At 49.8% G+C, this 12,651-nt stretch overlaps 1 protein-coding gene across 1 annotated transcript in view; it reads right to left on the bottom strand.

Moving 5' to 3' along the window:
* The window catches only part of MTMR11 (myotubularin related protein 11), a 35,451-nt gene that overhangs the window by 16,608 nt on the left and 6,192 nt on the right, over positions 1-12,651 (bottom strand). The window contains exons 3-10 of the mRNA XM_080984601.1: positions 7,969-8,108; positions 7,120-7,192; positions 6,831-6,973; positions 6,234-6,312; positions 5,974-6,151; positions 4,626-4,713; positions 4,400-4,488; positions 3,187-3,317 (exon numbers count right to left, since the gene is read on the bottom strand). Of these exons, the coding sequence (XP_080840727.1) occupies positions 3,187-3,317; positions 4,400-4,488; positions 4,626-4,713; positions 5,974-6,151; positions 6,234-6,312; positions 6,831-6,973; positions 7,120-7,192; positions 7,969-8,108 (921 nt within the window). The remainder of the gene's footprint in view (positions 1-3,186; positions 3,318-4,399; positions 4,489-4,625; positions 4,714-5,973; positions 6,152-6,233; positions 6,313-6,830; positions 6,974-7,119; positions 7,193-7,968; positions 8,109-12,651) is intronic.

Raw genomic sequence — 12,651 nt, 5'->3', positions numbered from 1 at the left:
CATACACTTCAGGTTACATAGGCTTCAGGTTACAGACTCTGCTAACCCAGAAATAGTGCTTCAGGTTAAGGACTTTGCTTCAGGATGAGAACAGAAATCGTGCTCCGGTGGTGCAGCGGCAGCAGGAGGCCCCATTAGCTAAAGTGGTGCTTCAGGTTAAGAACAGTTTCAGGTTAAGAACGGACCTCCAGAACAAATTAAGTACTTAACCCGAGGTACCACTGTTCTCGGGTGGCGCTGTGGGTTAAACCACAGAGCCTAGTACTTGCCGATCAGAAGGTTGGCGGTTTGAATCCCCGCGACGGGGTGAGCCCCCATTGCTCGGTCCCTGCTCCTGCCAACCTAGCAGTTCAAAAGCATGCCAGTGCAAGTAGATAAATAGGTACCACTCCGGCGGGAAGGTAAATGGCATTTCCGTGTGCTGCTCTGGTTCGCCAGAAGCGGCTTAGTCCTGCTGGTCACATTACCCGGAAGCTGTACGCCGGCTCCCTCGGCCAGTAAAGTGAGATGAGCGCCGCAACCCCAGAGCCAGTCACGACTGGACCTAGTGGTCAGGGGTCCCTTTACCCTTTTTTTACCACTGTACTATCTAAAACTGGTGCTCGGCAGGGGAGAGAGACTCCTTATGATCCCCTCTCCTTGGCTCAATTGGTACGCTCTGTGTGGTTTGACCCAGGTTTGAAGCTCACATCAATGTCTTGGACAGGTTTTCTGCCACCTGTGCAGCTCGGAGAACGTAACCCTTCTGCTGAGTGCTGCATCTAGCTCAGTCTTGTCAACAACTGACTGGCAGAGGCTCTCTGGGCTTCCAGACTAGGAGTCCTTTCTAGCCCTGCTTGGAAATGCCTTCAGGCATCGGACCCCACAGGTCAAATTTCTGCAGTACCCTGTGCAGTGCAAAAAACAATTGGCGCCTCACCACCACCTCTCACGCTCCACGCTAATAGTTGTGGCATCCCCTGCAGCACCCCCCGAGGCCTCATCCGCATGGGTTGTGTTCCCCTAAATCTGCCTCTCCTGGGCCCTTCCAGTCTTTCTTGGAAGATAAGTTACAGGGAACCAGGCAGAGGGCCTTCTCGGTAGTGGCACCCGCCCTGTGGAAAGCCCTCCCACCAGATGTCAGAGAGAAAAACAACTACCAGACTTTTAGAAGACATCTGAAGGCAGCCCTCTTTAGCGAAGCTTTTAATGTTTAATAGGTTGTTGTATTTTAACATTCTGTTGGAAGCAGCCCAGAGTGGCTGGAGAAACCCAGCCAGATGGACGGGGTATAAATTATTACTATTACTATTAGGTAAAAGAAAGTACCTCTTTGTGCACCACGTGGACAAACTACGGAACTCACTGCCACAGGAACCAGCGCTGGCTTTGAAACTTGGGTGGTGTTAAAAGAGGATTGGACTAACCAGCCACAGTGGCTTGCTCTGCCTCCATGGCCTAATAATAATAATAATAATAATAATAATAATAATAATAATAATTTATTATTTTATTATTTATACCCCGCCCATCTCATAGAATCATAGAATCATAGAATCATAGAGTTGGAAGAGACCACAAGGGCCATCGAGTCCAACCCCCTGCCAAGCAGGAAACACCATCAGAGCACTCCTGACATATGGCTGTCAAGCCTCTGCTTAAAGACCTCCAAAGAAGGAGACTCCACCACACTCCTTGGCAGCAAATTCCACTGTCGAACAGCTCTTACTGTCAGGAAGTTCTTCCTAATGTTTAGGTGGAATCTTCTTTCTTGTAGTTTGGATCCATTGCTCCGTGTCCGCTTCTCTGGAGCAGCAGAAAACAACCTTTCTCCCTCCTCTATGTGACATCCTTTTATATATTTGAACATGGCTATCATATCACCCCTTAACCTCCTCTTCTCCAGGCTAAACATGCCCAGCTCCCTTAGCCGTTCCTCATAAGGCATTGTTTCCAGGCCTTTGACCATTTTGGTTGCCCTCCTCTGGACACGTTCCAGTTTGTCAGTGTCCTTCTTGAACTGTGGTGCCCAGAACTGGACACAGTACTCCAGGTGAGGTCTGACCAGAGCAGAATACAGTGGCACTATTACTTCCCTTGATCTAGATGCTATACTCCTATTGATGCAGCCCAGAATTGCATTGGCTTTTTTAGCTGCCGCATCACACTGTTGGCTCATTTCAAGTTTGTGGTCAACCAAGACTCCTAGATCCTTTTCACATGTCCTGCTCTCAAGCCAGGTGTCACCCATCTTGTATTTGTGCCTCTCATTTTTTTTGCCCAAGTGCAATACTTTACATTTCTCCCTGTTAAAATCCATCTTGTTTGTTTTTGCCCAGTTCTCTAATCTGTCAAGGTCGTTTTGAAGTGTGATCCTGTCCTCTGGGGTGTTAGCCACCCCTCCCAGTTTGGTGTCATCAGCAAATTTGATCAGGATGCCCTTGAGTCCATCATCCAAGTCGTTGATAAAGATGTTGAATAAGACCGGGCCCAAGACAGAACCCTGTGGCACCCCACTAGTCACTCTTCTCCAGGATGAAGAGGAACCATTGATGAGCACCCTTTGGGTTCGGTCAGTCAGTCATCTGCCTGGGTTTCCCCAGTCACTCTGGGCGGCTTCCAACAAAACACTAAAATACAATAGTCTGTCAAACATTAAAAGCTTCCCTAAACAGGGCTGCCTTTAGATGTCTTCTAAAAGTTTGGTAGTTATTTTTCTCTTTGACATCTGAAGGGAGGGCGTTCCACAGGGCGGGCGCCACCACCAAGAAGGCCCTCTGCCTGGTTCCCTGTAACTTGGCTTCTCACAGGGAGGGAACTGCCAGAAGGCCCTCGGAGCTGGATCTCAGTGTCCGGGCTAAACAATGGGGGTGGAGATGCTCCTTCAGGTATACTGGGCCGAGGCCGTTTAGGGCTTTAAAGGTCAGCACCAACACTTTGAATTGTGCTCGGAAACAGCAGCAATGCTTCTGAAGAAGGGGGGAGTTGCTCTTGTACTTGGGGGTCCTGCTTGTGGGTTTCCTTCTGGGGCACCTGGCTGGTCGCTGTGGGCACAGGCTGCTGGGCAAGGTGGGTTACTGGCCTGATTTAGCTGCAGGTATCTTCCTATGTTCAAAGCTGTGTGCTCTTCCAGAGCTCCAGCCCTTCCCCTAACTCAAGAGCGCCCCCTGTCGAGAGGGCGGCCCCACTGCGATTTCCTCTTCTCACCAGCAAGGCAGAGGCTCAGGTTCCAAAGCTTGGAGTAGGACTGCTGGATCTCCGGGGGGCTGGGGAGGTCTGCCGTCACCTCGACGATCACACATTGGGGGTGGCCAGCGAGCATCAGAGTTTCCACTGACCTGCAGAAAGAGAGAGATGAGGGAGGCGAAGCTGAGCATCCAGCAAACTGATACAAGTTTGAATCTCACCTTTAAGAAATATATGCTTTAGTGGCTTAGGGTTAGCTGTGGTTCCGGCATTGCAGGGGGTTGGACTAGATGGCCCTTGGTGTCCCTTCCAACTCCCACCTCTACGATGTGAGAGATGGGAAGCTGAGCTCCCTATGTCACTCTGCCGTGGCAAACCAGCAACGCCAGAGGCCTCCTCTCCCTCGACTGCCACCTTTCTATCAAGGAACTACAGTGGTACCTCGGGTTAAGTACTTAATTCGTTCTGGAGGTCCGTTCTTAACCTGAAACTGTTCTTAACCTGAGGTACCACTTTAGCTAATGGGGCCTCCCGCTGCTGCCGCACGATTTCTGTTCTCATCCTGAAGCAAAGTTCTTAACCCGAGGTACTATTTCTGGGTTAGCAGAGTCTGTACCCTGAAGCGTATGTAACCCGAAGTACCGCTGTACTTTCTAAGAACTGAGGGCTGAGCTTGAGTTTTTCCTCTTCCCTCCCTGTCCCTTTCCCCTTGTATATAGAACAGGGGGCCCCTTTTTCAGCAGGGGGCCGGTTCACTGTCCCTCAGACCATGTGGGGGGCTGGACTATTTTTTTTGGGGGGGGAATGAACAAATTCCTATCCCCACAAATACCCCAGAGATGCATTTTAATCAAAAGCATGTAAAAACATGCTGATTCCCGGATCATCCGTGGGCCGGATTGAGAAGACGATTGGGCTGCATCCAGCCCCTAAGCCTTAGGTTGCCTACCCCTGATATAGAATCATAGATTTGTAGAATTGAAAGGGTCCCTCAGAGGCCATCTAGCACAACCCCTTTGGCTGCAGTACAGAGATGACAGCTAAATAATCTCTGAGAGGTGGAGTCAGAAACCTTCCGAGGTGGTGTTTAAAATGGCAAGACTGTGGACAGGTGTAATAAAAAAATAAAAGTGGCCTGGAAATTCCCCAAGACTGGAAGCGCTTTTGAGGGCAGGGACCCCCGTCTTTCCCACAGCCCCCCTTCTCTTCAATTGCCCCCCCCCCAGCAACGTACCTCATGTCTTCCTTCTCTGGGTCTGAATCAGGGTGGAAACTGGCCGCTCGAAGGAGATCGCTGCCTCCTGGGTGATGCCAGCACAGCCTCTGAGGGACGGAAGAGGGAAGGAGCTGAATGGGATTCCTTGTGATGGATTTGCTGGATTTGGGGGTTGGGAGTCATGTACGCCATTTAAGACACACCCACCGGACCCACCCAAGCCAAGCATGCTCAGGTTGCTCACCGGGATGCGTCTTTCATTGAAATGGACAAAGGCCCTCTTCAGCTCATTGTCCAGAAACCAACTGGGCACCCACAAGTATTTGGGGAGGCTGCAGAGAGAGGAAGCAGACAGAGGAGGGGAAAGAGGAGGCAGCCTTTTACAGAGCCAAACCATTTCAGTTCCTCTCTTTCAGTCTTATCTAGGCTGATGAGCAGCAATCATTCCCAGCCCTACCTGGAAATGTCGTTGGGCCCATTCTGCATGCGAAACACATGTTCTATCATGGAGCTGTGACCCTTGTCCTATGCATAAATTAAGATTCTAGTTCTTGTGGGAATGTTGTGGGTAGTAGGGGAGGATATATTGATTAAATATTATCCTTCCTCACTCACGCTGGCGAGCTAGTAGCAGAGTACATTCCCCTGTACGTTGCAGAAGGCTAGTTGGTAGATTCGTCTGAATCTCTTGAGTTAAGCAATCCAGTCTGGCTTGTCCGGATTGGATTTTTTCCTGGTAAATTCCCCTTTAAAAAGGTAAAGGGATCCCTGACCATTAGGTCCAGTCGTGACCGACTCTGGGGTTGCGGTGCTCATCTCGCTTTATTGGCCGAGGGAGCCGGCGTACAGCTTCCGGGTCATGTGGCCAGCATGACTAAGCCGCTTCTGGCGAACCAGAGCAGCACACGGAAACACCGTTTACCTTCCCGCTGGAGCGGTACCTATTTATCTATTTGCACTTTGCCGTGCTTTCGAACTGCTAGGTTGGCAGGAACAGGGACCCCTTCAATTCCCTCTTAAAAGAATAAAGAGACAACAGTCTTCTATTAAAAGTAATAAGAAGTTTACTCGCATTCAGTTCACAGTAGGGTCCCTAAAGGCAGGCTTTAGCTTGTAGTTACAGAAGAGAGTGTGGGTTCATCCCTTAGGGGGACTGAGCCCATGTGCTGCTGGCTGAGAGCCGGCAAACAGCAAAATAACACCAAGAGAAGGAAGGTCAAGAGAAGGAGCAGCATGAAGAATGGAAGGTGGTTGCATGACCAGCCCTTTTATGGGGTCTCCCTGGTCACACGCAGGGGGAGGTTGTTCCAGACAGGTGTGACAGGAAGTCCTCCTGGCTGGAGTAACGTCCCCCTGTGTGTCCACTCTGGGCAAACAGGAAACGTTGTACTTGACTGCTACGGTGACTTCACATCCCACCGTTCTAGAATCCTAGTCCTCAGAAGAAAGCACCAATTCAAGTTGGGACACAGGGAGCTGCCTTAAAACAGAGTCACACCCCCCACTGTGACACCTGGCTCAGTACAATTTAGGGTCCCTCCCCACCACCTCCTTCTTCCCAGAAAACCAACCCCATAGGCCATATATTACACCTGGTGGACATGTCAAAGCGCTCATTGACAGGGCTGACACGCCAACCCGCGGCCCCGATTCTCTGCAGCTCCTTCTCCCAGTCCCGGAGGGTCTGGAACAAGAGGGTTGGGGACCCGTCCTCCTTCTTCTCCTCTTCCTCCTCCAGCACCTCCTCCTCCTGATTCAGCCGGCCGTTCCCTGCAGTGGCAAAAGAGGCATAAGGATCGATCGACCCTCAAGGCAGCCAGTGTTTCCCTCCCCCTCGGCTAGCTGGACTCACCCAAGTTCTTCAGGGCGGCATCTTCGTAGGAGCCATCCCTGGTGCTGCTCTCGTGAGCCTGAGCGATAGCCATCGAGACCTGGAACAGCATGGCAGGGAGAGGGTTAAGCCCAGCAGAGGGCCATACTCCCTTCTGGGCAAGCTTCTAGGGGCCGTATTCCAGAGGTGGGCAGGGTCAGAGGCAAAAGCAGCCAGAGCCATTTCTGCATATTTTACCTTTGTACAGTTGGCTAGCTTCTTTAAAACACAAATGCACACATATATATACGCACACATTAGGCACCTTCTATCATATGTGGTGGAAATGTAAAGTAGTAAAAGAATTCTGGGAAATGATATATAATGAGTTGGGGGGGGGGATGTTTAAAATAACCTTTTGTTAAAAAAAAAACCCCTGAAGCCTTCCTTTTAGGAATTCTAGATGCTGAAATCCCAAGGGAGCAGAAAAGACTATTTATGTATGCGACCACAGCTGCGTGGATGTTATTGGCCCAGAGATGGAAAGAAGATAAAGTCCCTAGCAGAGAAGAATGGCAGATCAAGTTGATGGATTATGCCGCTGCTTAATTCTGTGTCTCCCCCCTTCCCGTGAATCACCCGGAAAGCCTGAGGCTCCAAGCCGCTGTCGTGGAACCGGAACCGCAGCACCCGGAAATCCCGGCAGCAGATGATCAGCTCCTCTGGGATGAATTTCAGGGTCGAGGTACTGGTGAGCACTTTAGCCTTGGTGAAGCTGTTGACTTGGAGAATAAGAAAAGCAGAAGCCATGTGTTAACTACAGGGGAAAGGAGTTACAGGGGTTACAGCAAGATCAGAGGTCTCTGCCCCGAGGGGCTTACAATCAAGGGCGGAAGGAGATGATTTAAGGCAGCCCTCTTAACCTTACCGGCGAGCAGTCTCCCAATGCAAGGGAGGGCAACGTCGTAGTCGCTGTGCATGAAAGTTTGGCAGGAACAATCCTGGAGAAAAAGAGAGGAATTGCTCTCAGCTGGGTTTACGGCACCTAACACGCCTTCATTTTGGGAAGGGAGCAGTCCCCTTGCAAGCAGAAGGTCCCGGGTTCAGTCATCCCTGGCATCTCCAGATTGGGCTTGGGGAGAAACCCTGCCTCAAACCCCAGAGAGCTGCTGCCAGCCAGTGTGGGCAATATCTAGCTAGATGGGCCAGTTGTCTGACTCAGGCTATGGCATTTTATTCCAGAATCAGTGGAAACTGTTTAAGGGAAAGAACTGTAGCCTGGTGGTGGGACACCTGCCTTGCAAGCAGAAGGTTCAGTCCCTGAAGGCATCTCTAGGTAAAATCCTGGAAAGCCGCTGCTGCCAGTCAGTGTATACGGTACTGAGCTTGATGGACCAGAGGAGTCTGATTCGGTAGAAGGCAGCTTCCTAAGTCAGCCCTTGATTCCAAACCATGAGGACTAGAATCTTAGCATTATTTTAAACTTAGTGGCATTTCCATGAAGGTCTGGGGAAATCTCCTCCCTGAAACCAGGGGAAGCTGCTGCCAGCCAGCGCAGGCAGTCCTGAACTAGATGCACCGATTGTCAGTATAAGGCCGTTCCAATTTAAATTAAGTTCCCTCCCCCCCCCCCTCCCCAAATCTTAAGGTCTGGAATCTTGCCTTGTTTTTAAGGGAAGGGTTCTATGATAAGACCAATGGTCTGACTTGCTTTGAAGAAGGTACCCACTTCTTTTCTGGACAAGGCAGCGTTGCAGAAACCCAGTGAGTAACTCACCTCTGTGTTTGGAGACGGGTCTGGTAAGAAAGCCACTCTCAGGTTGGTGCAGTAGAGGGTGCCTGGGATGTAGGTCGCTTCTCCATCTTGGGAAGGGATGCTTTTCCGCACGTGAGCTGCCTCTTCTCGGATATATTCGCCTGCAGGAAAGAATTAATTCACAGTGAAGGGGACTTGGGAGAAACACCTTGCAATGGGAGCTTTCACAGGAAGCTTTCAGAAACTCCTGGAGAAGAGAAAAGGAGAGAGAAGCTTGTTTGTGTGTGTGTGTGTGTGTGTGTGTGTGTGTGTGTACCTAGACCTTTTGGTCTGGGGGAAGAGGCACACCTGGAAATCTAAGAGAGTTGTCACTGGCATCTGGAAATACAGTGATACCTCGGGTTACATACGCTTCAGGTTACATACGCTTCAGGTTACAGACTCCGCTAACCCAGAAATATTACCTCGGGTTAAGAACTTTGCTTCAGGATAAGAACAGAAATCGTGCTCCGGCGGCACGGCGGCAGCAAGAGGCCCCATTAGCTAAAGTGGTGCTTCAGGTTAAGAACAGTTTCAGGTTAAGAACAGACCTCCGGAACGAATTAAGTACTTAACCTGAGGTACCACTGTACCCATTTCACAGAAGAAAAACTGGTGGTGCTCAGAATGTCGCTCCCAAAAGGCAAAATTCCTACTTATACATGAATGCATAGTTAAGCTATGGAAAGCCCTGCCCTTTTGGTCTGGGGGGGGGGCACATATGGAAATCTAAGAGAGTTGTCACTGGCATCTGGAAATACAGTCATACCTCGGGTTACAGATGCTTCAGGTTGCATTTTCCGGGTTACGGAGCGCCAAAACCCAGAAGTACTGTAATGGGTTACTTCCGGGTTTCGGTGGTTGCGCATGCGCAGAAGCGCCGAATCGCAACCAGCGCAGTTGCACCGCTGCAGGTTGCGAACGTGCATCCCGCACGGATCACGTTCGCAACCCAAGCGTCCGCTGTACCCATTTCACAGAAGAAAAACTGGTGGTGCTCAGAATGTGTCCCCCCCAAAAGGCAAAATTCCTACTTATACATGAATGCATAGCTAAGCTATGGAACGCCCTGCCCTGTTGGCCACCAAAAGTGATGGCTTTAAAAAAGGACTGGCCAAATTCATGGACCAGATGCTCGTGGTCCTTTCTAACTCAGCTACTAGCCGCAGTGGCTTTGCTCTGCCTCCACGGCGCTTCTGAATCCAAGTTGCCGGAAACCTTAGGAGAGCAAAGTGACCTTGGGCTCTGATCCATCTTGCAGGTCCTTCAAAGGCATCATGATCCAGAAGACCGTTCATATGTCCACACACTCCAAATAAAACGCAGACCGAGGGAAAAAAAACCCAAGCAGGCAGCATTTCCCCAAAAGTAGGCAATCCATCCAACTAAACAGCAAGGCAAAAATAAAGATTCACATTCTTTATTTTTTAAAAAATCAGGAGGTGCTGGGAGCACCCGTGGGGGATTTCTGGGGGTGACAAAGTGGCCCATGTGCATCCTGTTCTGGAAGTTCCCCCTCTCGCCTTGCTCCTCCTTCCTGTTCACCTGGCCAGGTTCCCAGTCGCCATGCAAAGCCTTTGCCAAGCAGGAAAGCACCCAGTGTTTGCCCTCTAGGGCTGCTACAACCCCCAGGTGTCCAAGCAACAAGGGCAGGCAGGACTCCCTCACTGAGAGCAAAGCTCCGACTGCTTCAGAGACGCCAGGCTGGCTGCCCTTTTTCTACTAAGGTCCCACTCTAGTTAATCATTTGCCACGCAAACACTTCCCTCCCTCTCTCGCCTCTAAAAAGGTACGCGGGGAAGACAAAACAAGTTTCTCCTTCCCCGCTAGTTACCGTATTTTTCGCTCTATAAGACGCACCAGACCACAAGACGCACCTAGTTTTTGGAGGAGGAAAACAAGAAAAAAAAATATTCTGAATCTCAGAAGCCAGAACAGCAAGAGGGATCGCTGCACAGTGAAAGCAGCAATCCCTCTTGCTGTTCTGGCTTCTGGGATAGCTGCGCAGCCTGCATTCGCTCCATCAGACGCACACACATTTCCCCTTACTTTTTAGGAGGGAAAAAGTGAGTCTTATAGAGCAAAAAATACGGTAAATGTTTTTGTGTGACTTCAACAGTGCAAATCTGCCTTTCCAGAACATGCTCGATTTCCTCCCACAAAATACTGACATTCGGGTCCCCCTTCCACAAACACACCTGCAGACATCAATCCCTAGTGGTTAATGCAGGGGTCAGCAAACTTTTTCAGCAGAGGGCCGGTCCACTGTCCCTCAGACCTTATGGGGGGACTATATTTTTGGGGGGGGGGGAGGAATGAACAAATTCCTATGCCCCACAAATAACCCAGAGATGCATTTTAAATAAAAGGACACATTCTACTCATGTAAAAACATGCTGATTCCTGGACCGTCCGCGGGCCAGATTTAGAAGGTGATTGAGCCGGATCCGGCCCCCGGGCCTTAGTTTGCCTACCCATGGGTTAATGTGTTCGACTCGGACCTTGGAGAGACCAGGGTTCAAATCCCCCCAACTAGGCCCCTCAGCCTAACCTACCTCATAGGGCTGTTGTGGGGATTAAATAATAGTGGGGAGAACCATGTCTGCCACCCTGAGCTCCTTGGAGGAAAAAGTGGAATATAAATGTGACAGATAAACAAATAAGTCCTGGGTGCCATAAGCAAGCCTGCCTCTGCAAAGAAAGAGTGAAAGAAAATCTCTTCCACTGCAAAGAGGTGCCTGCCCACCTTTTTTCCCTGGGTGTCTCCTCACCTAACCTCTAGGACTTTTGGAACAAAATTTAAAAATTCCTTCCAGTAGCACCTTAGAGACCAACTAAGTTTGTTATTGGTATGAGTTTTCGTGTGCATGCACGCTTCTTCAGATACACACTCTAGGGCAGGCATAGGCAAACTCCAGCCCTCCAGATGTTTTGGAACTACAATTCCCATCATCCTTAGCTAACAGGACCAGTGGTCAGGGATGATGGGAGTTGTAGTCTCAAAACATCTGGGGGGCCGGAGTTTGCCTATGCCTGCTCTAGGGCTTTTATCACTGCCGTATGGCAAGTTCAGTGGCCCACTTTCTACCTCCCATATTTTTCGCTCTATAAGACGCACGAGACCACAAGACACACCTAGTTTTTGGAGGAGGAAAACAAGAAAAAAATATTCTGAATCTCAGAAGCCAGAACAGCAAGAGGGATGTGAAAGCAGCAATCCCTCTTGCTGTTCTGGCTTCTGGGATAGCTGCGCAGCCTGCATTCGCTCCATCAGACACACACACATTTCCCCTTACTTTTTAGGAGGGAAAAAGTGAGTCTTATAGAGCAAAAAATACGGTAATTCGCTCCTCAGCATCAGAAGCGATCTCCAGCCCCGCGAGGCATCTTCTAACACGGCCACTCTTTTAAAAACACACACAAATGATATCCAAATAGCTCCAGTCTTGTGCTAATACAAGTTTCAGCTTGTTTTGCATACCGAAACGCATTTGGAAAGCACTTCCCACCCCCTTATGAAGGAAGACTCATCGAGCTGGAAGAATCGCAACAGCTCCCAGCTCTTCCCAGAAAGACAAAGTGCACTTAAACATGCAAACTGGAATCTAGTAATATAAAACATTGTCTCCCGCTGCCCACCCCACAAAGGAATCAGCCATCGCCTGTCAGAACTCGAAATAGACTATGGCTTGAAACGTGTTTTACTGACGCTCTCGAGTATTGCTATTTTTGTAAACAGCTGAAAGCTCATTTTAGCACAATGCAAATACTCGGCTGTATTGTCTATTCATTATTATTTATCTGTTCCGTTTAAACCCCACCTTTTCTTCCAAGGAGCTCAGGATGGTTCTGCCCCCACCCCAACCTCATTTAATCCTCACAACATCCCTGAGAGGTAGGTTAGGTTGAGAGAAGCAGAGTCTGGCCTGAAGTCACGCCCAGCATGCTTCATGACTGGGTGAGGATTTGAAACTTGGCCTCTCCCAGCTCCTGGTTCGACACTCTAACCATTACACCACACTGCCTCTCATCTTTACACAGTCTGAGGGACAGTGGACCGGCCCCCTGCTGAAAAAGTTTGCTGACCCCTGTTTAAGAACACGGGTAGGCAACCTAAGGCCCAGGGGCCGGATGTGGCCCAATCACCTTCCCAATCCGACCCGCGGATGGTTCGGGAATCTGCGTGTTTTTACATGAATAGAATGCCTGCTTTTATTTAAAATGCATCTCTGGGTTATTTGTGGGGCATAGGAATTCGTTCTTTTTATTTCTCCAAAGTATAGTCCGACCCCGACAAGGTCTGAGGGACGGTGGGCCGGCCCACGGCTGAAAAAGGTTGCTGACCCCTGCCTTAACCCTTTGTGGCTCCCTCATGGGGAGGCGCCCCAAGCTTGTATTCAAATAAAAGACCCAACAAAGCATATTTCTCTTTCTCAGAAAAAAACACACCAAAGCGGGGTGGGTGGGGGCTAGCCCTCGCTGCAACGTACAAACACAGGGCAAATTCCTCCATACACACCCATGGTGAAAGTTCTACCTCTCCATGGGATCGTAGCCAAAGAACGGTGCGTGTTTCTTTAAGGAAAATAATTAAAAATACTAAGGAGAGAGCTGTTGGATCAGGCCAGAATCCTGTTTCCACAGTGGACAACCAGATGCTTCTGA

The sequence above is a fragment of the Podarcis pityusensis genome (assembly GCF_964106645.2).
Source record: "Podarcis pityusensis genome assembly, chromosome: 16".
Taxonomy (NCBI): domain Eukaryota; kingdom Metazoa; phylum Chordata; class Lepidosauria; order Squamata; family Lacertidae; genus Podarcis; species Podarcis pityusensis.
The sequence above is the reverse complement of the archived record's forward strand: the minus strand, read 5'-3'. Positions and strand labels throughout refer to the sequence as shown.